This window comes from Globicephala melas, chromosome 2, assembly GCF_963455315.2.
Source record: "Globicephala melas chromosome 2, mGloMel1.2, whole genome shotgun sequence".
NCBI lineage: Eukaryota > Metazoa > Chordata > Mammalia > Artiodactyla > Delphinidae > Globicephala > Globicephala melas.
In genome coordinates this window covers 16101036-16114888 of record NC_083315.2, presented here as the reverse complement: position 1 = coordinate 16114888, position 13853 = coordinate 16101036, and the positions used below count along the sequence as shown (strand labels likewise).

General features: G+C 36.0%; 1 protein-coding gene across 11 annotated transcripts in view; it reads right to left on the bottom strand.

The window, feature by feature from the left end:
• The window catches only part of CCDC7 (coiled-coil domain containing 7), a 328048-nt gene that overhangs the window by 294732 nt on the left and 19463 nt on the right, over window positions 1-13853 (bottom strand). For all 11 annotated transcript variants that reach the window (XM_060293096.1, XM_060293098.2, XM_060293097.2 and 8 more), the window contains exons 6-8: window positions 8939-8959; window positions 8608-8640; window positions 6910-7073 (exon numbers count right to left, since the gene is read on the bottom strand). In XM_060293096.1, coding sequence (XP_060149079.1) covers window positions 6910-7073; window positions 8608-8640; window positions 8939-8959 — 218 coding nt within the window. The remainder of the gene's footprint in view (window positions 1-6909; window positions 7074-8607; window positions 8641-8938; window positions 8960-13853) is intronic.

Sequence of the window (13853 nt, the reverse complement as noted above, 5' to 3'; positions counted from 1 at the left end):
GCACATATCAGACATGTAAATTTCAGGTATTAATATTAATATATGGCCTGAAATTAATTTCACGCCTCACAATAGATAGCTCAGGTTAATATATCTGAACCTCTGAACCAAGGCTCTATTATGCAGCTCCCACTGAAGCCAACTCAAGTATCACTGCCTTCATTCCTTTAAGTCTAGTCATTGACAGATGGAGAGATCAATAAAGTAACTGCATAATAAATAGTAGCCCATCCTAATTATGGGTACTTTCTATTTTAACACTGTAAAATAAAAGGGTTTTGTGTATGTTTAATGCAAAAAAAAAGGTTGTTTATAAATGTAAAGTTTTACTTGGATAAGTTAGTATACTAGATATGGTTAGGGATAGGGGAACAAATGACTTGGAGTTGATTTAATTCAGGTATTCATAAAAATTACTCACATTTATTTACTGTTTATTACATGTGATAGGAAATATGTAGATGTGTATGACTGGTTCTGATCTTGAGGAAGTGACAGTCTTGACAGGAAAACTTACACGTGAATGATTAAATTAATAGCTTATTAAGTTAAATTGGTAACTAATTATTAATTCATAATAAAATTATTAGGTATATTATTTGATGCCAAACAATAGGGGACAAGAAAGAAGTAACAAAGGAAGAGATCACTGTAGGACGGGTTTCTCAACCCCGGCACTACCAACATTTTAGACTGGATAATTCTTTGTTGTGGGAGACTGTCCTGTGCATTTTACAATGCAGCATCTCTGACCTCTACCTAGTGCCAGTAGCATTCTCCCACTCCTAGTTGTGACAACCAAAATGTCTACATACAAGTGTCCTCTGGGGCACAAAGTATCCCCCATTTGAGAATCAATGCTATAAGGGAAGAGCTCTACCATGGCACTCTATCAACATTACACAGATCCACAAAGGCTTGACAGCAGTCAGACCCAAATCATAGTAGAATGCCCTGAAATTTCTGCTGCAGAAAGAGAAGATAAGCCTGGTGAAGAGTCTCCATGAGGCAGTTTTCCATTCCTGTCTTGTGGAAGACTAACACAAGCTCACTTCTCATCTGTCTCCCTAATTTCAGTTGAGCACAGAGCTTTCTACCCCTCTCTTCTTTACAGCCCAGTTGAAGCCCTCTGTTAAGACTATACAGCTGCATACAGCAGAAACTAACACAACATTGTAAATCAACTCTACTCCAATAAAAAATAATTTAAAAAAAACTATAAAGCTGCATGGATGTAGTTTACATTTTGCTCCTTCATGGCAGAGCAACAAATCGCTTGTGTGGCCTGTCATCTGGTCCCTGCTGCTCTGTGTCGTCCTGTGGAACTAGGAACACAGGGAGCTGACACCATGCTGACCTTGTTCTTGCTGTCTGTATAAGTAATTCAACACCATTTGTGCCCACTGTCTCCGTACCAGCCTAATATTTGGAAGTATGACAAGCCAATCTCATAGCTGCCACTGTGCTGCCACTTTGGGGCTGCCTGACTGCTTGCCAATAATGTAAACAAAAGCATGTTTAAAAAATAGTTTTTAAGATACAACAATGAAAGGGGTAGAAAGTACCGAAGAAGTTTAGCGGAATGAACTGGAAAGAACTGGGCAGATTATGAAGTTTATAAAGATTATAACTCAGATCTACTAAGTGAGACATCTCAAAATATGAATTCTGTTCAGGCTGACTTCTTGCTAAGGGAGAAAAGGTCTGATACTCATACAGATATTCATATACTGGTATGACAGTAACACTGAAATTCTCCTGATCCAATCGGTAAATAGCTCTGCCCCATGGTAAATGGGTAAATAGCCAATCAAGTGTCTGCCAACTGCCCTCACCCCTTGACCTTCCCAGGATCCAGCACCTAAAGGAGTAATCTTCAGCACAACAAATGGTATACAGAACCCTGCTTCACTGCTAATATTTATTCTAATAAGTTGGTGCCCATATTATCCTGGTTCTTCATATTTTTAGTATTACCACCAAGAACAAGACAGTATATGCCTGAAGAATATAAATTACATACACACACACATGCACACCATATTTTTTCTAGTATCAAAAAAACGTTAAAAAGGAAACTTTAAAAAGGACTGGAGGGCTTTCCTGGTGGTGCAGTGGTTGAGAGTCTGCCTGCCGATGCAGGGGACACGGGTTTGTGCCCCGGTCCGGGAAGATCCCACATGCCGCGGAGCGGCTGGGCCCGTGAGCCATGGCCGCTGAGCCTGCGCGTCCGAAGGCTGTGCTCCGCAACGGGAGAGACCACAACAGTGAGAGGCCCGCGTACCGCAAAAAAAAAAAAAAAAAAAGGACCGGAAATAAAAGCAGAGTAGAACTGTCAAATAAAGAAGGGAATAGACTAAGAAGGGCTGGCAGCAAAACAATGGATAAAAATTACAGCAAACCAAGGAAATAAAGCTATACTAAAGATTCCTGTTAAACTAAGTAAAATAAAATTATACATTTTCCTAAAATATCTGATACCATAGTAAAATAGTTTCTTGCACTCTGTATGGCTGGCTAAGGGTGATTTTATGAATGATTCATTACAACAGACAGGATATTAGAAATAACTGGGTAACTAAATTGGTTGAACAGAGACAACAGTATTAAAGAGACATCTTACTCCAAATGCATGATTTCAAGTAGGCCTTCAATATCACCAGGTAATCAAAAGATATGTCCCTGTCCATTCACTCTTCCATTTAGTGACTATTACAAATCCTCATCTCTCTTCTCAAAACTCCTATCCTATCCTCACTCTCACCTGATAACCTTTCTTTCTACTTCCCTTAGAAGACTAAACCAACCAAAAGAACTTCCACAGGCTTCTACACCACATCTACCCTATATCAGCATCTGTACCCTGATACTTTGCCTTCCTACCTGGTTTCATACATAATTATTCAAGCCCCTATTTCATCTCCACTCACATATTCAAGGATACTGCCCCAGCAATTCCTCTTTGACTCTTTATATCATAAATCTTTTCCTGTCTAATGGGTCATTCCTATTAGCATACAAACATTCTGTTATTTTTCCTAATTTATAAGAGCCTTATTTTGTCCCCACTTCCCTCCAGCTACTATGCTATTCTTTTCCCCCTTTTGCAGCAAAACCACTCCAAAGCATTGTCTATGGCTACTGTCCCCAACTGCCCTCTGTCCAGAGATTTCTCATAACAACTGCTCTTCTCAAGGTCAACAAATGACATCCTTTCTAAATCCACTGGTCAGTTCTTAGTCCTAATCTTCTTGACTGACCCACAGCATCTGACATCACTGACAGTCCCTTTGCATAGTCTTCCTTCTTCATTTATCTTACAGGACAGCACATTTACTGGTTTTCTTTCTGCCTCACTAGGTCACTCCTCATTCCCCTTTGCTAGCCCCTCCTTTTGTCCCAGACTTCTTAATGTTGGAAGGGCCCCAGGGATCAGTCCCTGGTCCTCTCTTCTCAATTTACACTCACTCCCTTCACTATATATCTACCCTTAAGTTCCATCCATATGTAAACGGCATCCCAATTCCTATTTTCAACTCACACCTCTCTCCCGAACACCAAAACATATATGTAATGGCTCCCTCAAATATGCCTAACAACATTTCTGGCAACTCAGAATTTCCAGTATCTTCAAACCAGAACCCCTGATCTGCCTCCTCAAAACTTGCTTCACCTACAGCCTACCCCAGTGAAGGTAGTATCAATTCCATCCTTCTGGCTGCTCAAGTCAAAAGTCTTGAACTCATTCTTGGCTATTTTTCCTCTCACACACAATATCCAATCCATCAGGAGAGTTTACTGACTCCACCTTCAAAGTATGTCCAGAATCTCGGGGCTTCCCTGGTGGCACAGTGGTTGAGAGTCCGCTTGCCGATGCAGGGGACACGGGTTCGTGCCCCGGTCCGGGAGGATCCCGCATGCTGCGGAGCGGCTGGGCCCATGGGCCATGGCCACTGAGCCTGTGCGTCTGGAGCCTGTGCTCCGCAATGGGAGAGGCCGCAACAGTGAGAGGCCAGCGTACCGCAAAAAAAAAAAAAAAAAGTATGTCCAGAATCTCAAAGCTCACCAACTCCACCACAACCACTACCCTGATCTGAACCACCATCATCTCTTCCATGGATTACTGCAAAAGTCTCCCAACTAGACTCCCCATTTCTACTCCTGACCCTGTATAGTCAATTTTCAACACAGCAGTCAGAATGGTCCTTTTGAAACATATGTCAGATCATGTTATGCTCTGCTCAAAACCTTCCCCAATGATAATCAGAATAAAACCCATTTTTTTTTTAAGAAGACCTAAAGAGTCTTCCATTTATTTCCTGTCAGGACCTTTTCAAGTTTGGAATAGTTTGAGATCAGGAACAAGACAAGGATGCTTAATCTAGCCTCTTTTATTCAACATAATATTGGACATTCTAGCCACAGGAATCAGACAGCAATCAGAAATAAAAGGAATCCAAACTGCAAAGGAAGACTTAAAACTGTCACTGACTGCAGATGATATGATACTATACATAGAAAACTCTAAAGACTCCACCAAGAAACTATTAGGACTAATAATTCAGTAAAGTTGCAAAATACAAAATTAATATACAGATATCTGTTGCATTTCTATGCACTAATAAAGCTCTATCAGAAAGAGAACTTAAGAAAACAATCCCGTTTGCAATTGCATCAAAACTAATGAAATACCTAGGAACAAATTTAACTAAGGAGGTGAAAGACCTGTACTATGAAAACTAAGAAAGTGATGAAAGAAATTTAAGATGACACAAATAAATGGAAAGATATACTATTATCATAGATTGGAAGAATTAATGTTGCTAATGTGCCCATAATAATCTAAAGCAATCTATGGATTCACTGCAGTTCCTATCAAGGTACCAATGGCATTTTTCACAGAACAAATAATTCTAAAGTTTTTATGGAAACACAAAAAACCCAAAGAACCAAAGCAATCTTGAGAAAGCTAGCAGTATCACACTCAGTGATTTCAAACTATGCTACAAAGCTATAGTAATCAAAACAGTATGGTACTGGCACAAAAAGAGACACATAGATCAATGGAACAGAATAGAAAGTCCAGAAATGAACCCATGCTTATATGGTCAATTTTCTACAACAAAGGATGCAAGAATATACAATGGGGAAGAGACAGTCTCTTCAATAAATGGTGTTGGAAAAACTGGACAGCTACATGAAAAAGAATGAAACTAGACCTCTTTCTTACACCATATACAAAAATAAACTCAAAATGGATTAAAGACTTAAATATAAACCCTGAAACCATAAACATGCTAGAAGAAACACAAGCAGTAAACTCTTTGACAGTGGTCTTAGTAATATTTTTTTGGATCTCTGTCCCCAGACAAAGGCAACAAAAGCAAAAATAAACGTGTGGAATTATATCAAAATAAAAAAAAAAAAAAGCTTTGCAAAACAAAACAAAAAGGCAACCTAATGAATGGGAATAAGACATTCACAAATGATATATCTAGTAAGAGGCTAAAATTCAAAATATACAAAGAATTCATACAATAGCAAAAAAACAATTCAATTAAAAATGGGCAGAGGACCTGAATAAATACTCTTTCAAAGAAGACATGCAGATGTCCAACAGGCACATGAAAAGAGGCTCAACGCTGCTAATCATCAGGGAAATGCAAATCAAAAACCACAGTGAGAAGTCACCTCCCAACTGTCAGAATGGTTATCATCCAAAAGACCAAAAAAATAACTGTGGGCAAGGATGTGCAGAAAAGGGAACCTTCATGCACTGTTGATAGAAATGCAAACTGATGTGGCCACTATGGAAAACAGTATGGAGGTTCCTCAAAAAATTAAAAATAGTACTGCCATATGATCTAGTAATTCCACTTCTGGGTATTTTTCCAGAGAAAACAAAAAAACTAATTCAAAAATATATATTCTCCCCAATGTTGATATGTTCATTGCAGCATTATTTACAATAACCAGGATATGAAAGTAACCATCAATAGATGAATGGATAAACAAAATGAGATATATACATATATTCTTAGAACCAGAAAGCAGAAATGGTGGTTGCCAGGGGCTGAGGGGGATTGGGGAAATGCGGTGATGTTGGTCAAAAAGTACAAACTTACAGTTATAAGATGAATAAGTTCTAAAGATCTAATGTTTAGAACATTAGCATGGTGTTTACTGTTCATAATACCATTGTACTGTATACCTGAAATTTGCTGCAAGAGTAGATCTGAAGTGTTCTCACCACAAGAAAAAATAACTATGGAGGTGCAAAATATCACTGAAGATATTCTATGATGATGATTTATTCATCTATTTAATTTCAAGACAGATAAACCTCAAATATCAAACATGAGTGTCAACAGATAATGGAAGTATTCTTGTAATCATTCATCTGAATCTTCCTCCCACCTACCAAAAAAAGGATTTTCTCAACTAAAAAGTACAAATTTAATCTTTGGAACATATCCCTGTCCCTGTGCAATTTTTAAAGATGGTGTTCTTGAACAATGAACTATTTCACTACACCTTAAATATATTAAGGAAGCTACCTAATCAAACTGAGAGAAGAGTTTATAAGCCAGATATTTCAAAGCCAGCAGTGTCCAATAGAACTTTCAAACAACAGGCACATGTGGCTACTAGGCACTTGAAATGTGGCTAGTGTGACTAAAGAATTGGTTTTTTAATTAAATTTAACTGAACTTTAATTTTCATAGCCACACGTGCCTAGTCCCATTTCAAACTATTAAAAATTTCAAACAGGAACGAGCTGGCTAGATCTTCTGATTTGATTTAGAAGCTCTATGTATAGTATAAAATCTGAACCATTATCTTCCATTCATTACTAATTATATACCCACTCTTACTGTTTAATTCTTTTAACTCTTACATTTTACTTACTTGGGTTTAGATGACATGTCTTTGAAGGTGAATTTAGACCTTTCTTTAAGGCGATTTTTCAGTTCTTCAAGTTTGTGCATCTGCTTTACTATTTGTGCAATGCTTAAACTGACTGTTTTATCAGGTGCTGGAAACTCTGCTGAAAAAGTTTGACCTCTACTTATCTAAAATAATAAAATTAGCCAGTTACTTAGGAAATACTCATTTTTCTCCCATACCTCAAAGAAATTTCATCATTTCATTTATCATATATAAATATTGTATTATTCTTATCTATCTATAGCTATAATCACATACTAATATTTCACAATATTAGTGAAATTATATGAGCAATTGCCTAGCAACAGAATTATAGCTAAGTGTTGGCTTTTACATGTCAGAGCTCAAATTCAATCTTCTGTTTATTATTTTAATATATAAGAATTTTAAGCAAGTTAAATAACAATTATAACAGGATCAGTTAAAGGCAATTCAAAATATTTAAAAGAGAACTCTAATCCTTATGATGGGAGGAAGAGCTGAAAAAAGAAAAGTAGTCAAGCCATAGTCTTAGGACATAGCAAATAGAAATTCTAACATTGGGAATTTAAAACAGAGACTTCACTTTAGTAATGGTTACCTGAATGGGATTAAGATATAACAGCAGGAAGTAAGTACTGGGTAATGTACTGGAAGTCTGAGACTGTGGGATGCAGAACAGGTGGAAGGGAAGCTGAAGTTGTGTGAATACTCTATGGACAAAGGCAAGATCCCTAATAAGAGGACATCAATCACAAACTGAACCTAAAAAGTGACATAGCAATCAGCTACAATTATCAATTTATTGCCTCTCATCTAAAATCCATTCTTCACTGTCCTGTTTATAGTAGTGGAACATTTCTGTCTTGACAGGCAGCATGATGTTAACTTTTGTCAGCAGAGGGCCCTAGACACTAGAGGAGGAAGAAGCTTTTCTTCCAAGTTCTGTCATCTCTCTGCTTAATCCTAGGGCAGTACACAGTGTAACTAGTAGTACTCACCTCCAGCAAATTTCAACAGCACCACCCCTATGGATGGTTTCCTGGCAAGGTCCCTGGCATGGCACATTCCCCACAGGCAGCTTTTCCCAGAATTTTAAGGACTAAACCACAAACATAGCCAAGGTAGAACTAGAATAATTCTCTAATTCCCTAAGGCTATCCTGGAAATCATTCTGCTGTATTAACAGCATACATAAAATCTTTTCCAAAATAAGGATAGAGACCAGTATTTCTCAAACTGGTGGCAAAGCACGTGAAAATAAAAGTATAAAAAACTCATTAAAATAACATTAAATTTAAAGAAAACAAATATATAATTTTATGAATAAGCATATATCATATTATGCATGACTTTTTAAATACAGGAGAAATATTTAAGTTGATAAGTTTTGTCTTGCCACTTATTTACTATTTTGTGTAAATTATGGAAAGAATAATAATTAATTTTCCAGTTTTCAATTTTAGGAGAAAGAATGGGTCAAATTCAGAGTAGACCACATACATGCAGGAGTATTGTATATAAATCACTAAGAAACATTTTAGTCTACCCATTTATTCCTTCTTTACCTAAATCAAAAGATTATAACCAATGGTTATTAAAAATTTTTAACTTATACCTCAAACTGGTTTTCAAATGAGACAAAATATTAACTTAATTAACAAGAAATGCTACACTTACCTCTTCCATCTGATTGACCTGTCGCTGAAACCACTTTAAATAAAAGAAGGAACAGAAAGGAAACAATATTGACAAGTCAATTTCTGCAGTGAAATAAATGAGTGTGTGTGTGTGTGTGTGTGTGTGTATCAAATATTAGTCCTACACCAAACATCATTTTATCTTAGGGTTCAGAATGGGGCTAAGGCAACATGTAACTGAAACGTAAAATTTTTAAATATATATAGCAGCAAGTTTGGGAGTTATTTTTACTTCCTCAAAACTTAGAAAACGCTTTTTCACTTATATGTATTTCTGTATTAAATTTTAGTAGGCAATATATTGAACATACCTTAAAAAGAGATTCCAAAATCTGAAAATAAAGTTTTAATGAAAACATTTAAAAATAAAGTTCCTCACAATGTATGATATAATAAAATATTTAATTCAAGTCTCTTGAAATTTTCAATCACCAAAATACACAAGTTTCTAAAATATAACTATAAATCTATAATCCAATCACAATATTTTTATATTTACAGAGTTTTTAGTACATCTTGCATAGACAACTTAGTTCTAGAAAAGAAAAAGAATCTTCCATTGTTACAGATCTACATTAAAAAAACCCAAACTAATTCACATATATGATTTCATATATTTTCTTAATATAGGTAAGAAATAAAATTTAAGTTCTTCTCAGAAGAGCATTATTTTTTTCATAGAGCTGAGAGTACAATAATGAAAAGCATTATCTTATGAACATTATTTCTTCAATATAACTTTGCTATGCTAAAAGGTCTAAGAATCAAGATATAAAATATTACACTATTACTTGATTTTTTAAATGGAAAATGCAAAGAACTGGTTTGGGAGATTATGAGAGAAAATGAATATACAAAACCTATCACACGGTCCGAACTACCAATATTTACCATTTACTAAATGTAATGCTAACCTGATTACATTTGCCACAAAAAACAACCAAACCCACTCTATTACAACCAAATAAAAGTTTTGAATTACATTATTAAAGAAAAATTTTATTACATGCATTCAGGCAGAAGAAAAGTTGCTTAACTGAAAAAAATCAGGCTAGTCTAAATTTCTCTTCTTTGACACTAACTCTAGATCAACAGTTCAAAAACTGTGACACCACAACCAAAAGCATCAGCATCACCTAAACAACCATATTTGTTAGTAATGCAGATTACTAGGCCCCACCCCAGCCTACTGACTCCAAAGCTCTAGTAAGTAGGACCAGTAATTTGTATTTAAACTATCTAACCCTCCAGTTGATTCCTTTGCATGCTAAAGTTTAAGAATCACTGCACTAAGTAATAAGAAAGCATAGGTCTAAGCAAAAAGGGCTGAGACCCTCAAGAAAACATACCACAGCAAATTAATGTCCACATCTGAAGGAAAATATTTTCAGCTGTATAAGGATTTAGAAAGTAATGTCCAATAAGGCATACTACCTTGCAGTAAAGTCATTCTTTCCACTATCTGGAGAGATTCCAAGGTTCTCAAAATCTCCTTTACTGTCTGGGAACGTAATGGGAATCCCTTGTATGTATCAATTCATCCACTCATTGCAGTCAGGGTTCTACAATTACTTAAACCACTTAAAGCCTAGAGAACAGTGGCTTTCTTAACTACTGAACCATCAATAACACACCATCAATTATTACTGGTACTGTTGAATGTAGGACATTATTGATAAAAATAAGTGGAATACGAAAATTGCCCAGAAGTGAGGAAAACCAACATTAGACACAACACTAAGCAGAAAAAAAACTACTATGATACTACGGAGCAACGTCTATAAAGTTCTTGGGGGAAATATTAAACCTCCATTCTAATTTTAAAGATATTATCATATAAATGTGAAGCCAAAATGAAACTATTTGCAAGAATTCAGAGATTTAGAAACTATTTTACCACACATTCTAACCTAGCAAAACAATAAGTTAATCTCAGAAAATGAACACAAGAAAAAACTATAAGCAAAGTAACAAGGAAATACCCTACTCTACAAAATTGTTGTTAATGGGGCTGGCATTTAATGTAGCTGTTATAAAAAGCTTCCTAAAGAGAAGATAGATAGCATAATGTTTAAAAAAAAAGGAAAGTAATAGTAATATGAAAACTGACATACCAGATAGACACAGGGTGTCACAGAAGCCAAGGGAAAGGCACTTCAAGAACAAAATGGTCAACAATGTCAAATCTGCTGAGGTGTCAAGAAAGATGCACACTTGATTTAACACTATGGGAGTCATTACTATCTTCAGATGGCTAGTTCAGTAGACATTGGGGGCAGAAGGCAAACTGAAGTACAGATAAATGGGAGAAATATGAAGTAAGTATAAGAATATTTTTGAAGAGTACTGTGTGGGAAAAGGTAGAACAATGTTGGGCAGTACTGGAAGGAAATACGCACGCAATGGAAGAATTTTATAAAACCTTGTTTAAAAGTCAACATTTTACTTTTTTATGATGGTAACATCCATAATCACATTCCCTGGATACTAAAAATTACTAAAAGGGTAGAATACATCTTGATATTTTTATTTCCTCCTTTGCAAACACCTTTTTTATCTCCTTTGAGCATCTTGTATTGATTTACCTTATACTTATTGACAGGTAAATGTTATCTATATACTCTGGATTTCCTCTGTCTGATATATGTGATCTAAGTATTTTCCGCTATTTGAAACTTCTGCACTTCTCTTTATGAATTTTTTACACAATAGAGGTTTTAATATAGTTGAATTTAGCAATCTTTCCCTTTATGACTTATATATTCTTCTGTAATTGTTCCTTGTTCCAGGTCATAATGACAGCCTCCTATATCTGTTTCTAAATATGTTATTGCTTTTGATTTTTTATTAGGTCTTTAGTCCATCAGAAAATGATTTTTGTATATACTATAAAGAATAAACTTTTTTTATCTTATAAATAACCACTGTTCCAGGGCCATTTATTATGCTACTACTTCTCTATCATTAATAAAATTTTCCATATATAAAAGGGTCTATTTCTGAGCCTTTATTCAATTCCATTGGTCTATTTAACCTTGCACCAAAAGCACACAACCAAAATTCATATAGCTTTCTAACAAGTCTTGATATCTGCTAGGGCAAGTCCTCTCACCTGTTCTTTGTCTTCAGAACTCACTTGGTTATTCTTGGTCCATTTAACTTCTATATAAAATTCACAGTCAGTTGCAAATTTCCACCAGAAAGATAAACCTATTTCGGGAATTAGGGAGTGATGACAGCAAAAATGGCTGTAGGGAGTTCCAAGGGCCTATCCTCTACAGAAAACACTGAAGAAAAAGTGAGCAAAAACTGTTACAATCAACTTTGTGAAAACTCTGGGAAACACTGAAGGCTTTACAGGAGCCAAATAGTGATGGATCAAGAAAAATGCAGGTTAAACATGCTAGGAGACCTTTGCGGCATTTAAACTTAGCCTTGCCCCACCCACTTCCCCAGAGCACTGGCAGTCTTAAAGACAGCAGCCTCCATTCCTGGTGTGGGTATATATTACAGTTCTGGAGGAAAAAAGAGGAATTGTGTTTTTCTGTTTTGTCCTGTCTAGAGGTTCCTTGAAGGACTTGTAGCTTTTACCTTTGTTTCATCTCAGAACTCTCTCAGGGCAGAAAACCAGCGAAGTGGACAGTATTCCTCAAAAAAACTGAAAGGTAGTTAAACAAGCCACTGCTCCCTGGAGAAAATGATTATAGCTGAGGCAAAGAATATACATGTCAAAGCCTAGAAGTAAAAACGGGAGAGAGTTACTTTGGAAAAATAAGGATTTTGAAATTCCCATATATTAGGGGGAATCTAGTAAGCTACACACTTGCCCAGAGCAGGACTCATGCTCAGAAAATATCGTAGTAGACACTAAACTTTCACCTCTGCCTGGTCTTTAGCTCCACACAAGTAGAAAATTAAGGCTAAGGCAGTTCTGTAAACAGCCTGGCTAAGTTTTAAAGAAGTGCCTCAAAACAGAGCCAGTCTTCAAATGCCAGGAGAATTTTTTTTTCTCCTTTTCTTTATGTTTTTGTGGCTCCAGGCACTTAAGGAAATCTCTGTCAAACCCACTAGTTGACCACATCTGTAGGAACAGAAACCTGAGAGATGAAACACAACAAAAACTACAAACTTGAAAAACAGTTTAGATTTCTATTTTCCAATTTGGCACGTAAGAAGCCTAGATCCACCACATTGTCCTAACAACAAGTAAAAAGCTGAACAAATTAAAAATCAACAAATCTTCTTAAATCTATCACAGAACTAAAGTCACAGAGCAAAAACTATGGCCTCCAAAATTGGAGAGACAGGCAATACAGAAGATCACAAATTACTGGAGCAGAAATCTGTGAGCACAAACCTCCACAGTACTGGGGTACAAAAACCTAAAGTGTAAATGGTGAATCGCTGCAGGCTCAGCATGGACAAGCTTGAGAGTTAAAAATTCTGGGGATGGGGCCAAGTTTTGAGGGATTTTTTTTAGTAATTAAACACACACTTACTACTTGGTGTTTACCCAAATGAATTGAAAACTTATACACATAAAAAAACCTGCACACAGATGTTTATAGCATTTTATTTGTAACTGCTGAAACTTGGAAGGAAGCATGCTGCCTTTCAGTAGGTAAATAGATAAACAACCTGTGGCACAAGACAATGGATTATTCTGCACTAAAAACAAACGAGCTATCAATCCATGAAAAGACATATAGGAATCTTAAATCCTTACTACTAAGTGAAATAAGCCAATCCAAAAACACTCCAAACTGTATAATTCCAACTATACAACATGGTAAAAAAGGAAAAATATGGAAACATAAAAATCAGAAGCTTCCAGGATTTTTAGGGGGCAGGGAGGGATGCATAAGTGGAGCAGAGAGGATTTTTAGGGCAGTGAAACTATTCTGTATGATAGCATCATTGTGATGCATGTCATCATACATTAGTTAAAACCCACAGAATGTACACCACCAAGAGGAAACCTTATGTAAACTATGGACTTTGGGTGATAATGCTGTCAATATAGGTTCATAATTCATAAAAAAGATATCACTCTGGTGCACAATGTTGATAGTAGGGGAGGTTGTGCAAGTGGGAAAAAGGGGTATATGGGAATTCTCTGTACTATCTGCACAGCTTTGCTGAGAACATAAAACTACTCTTAAAATAAAATCTATTTTATAAAATAATAGTTTAGGAAAATCACTAAACAATCAATACAGCAAGAAA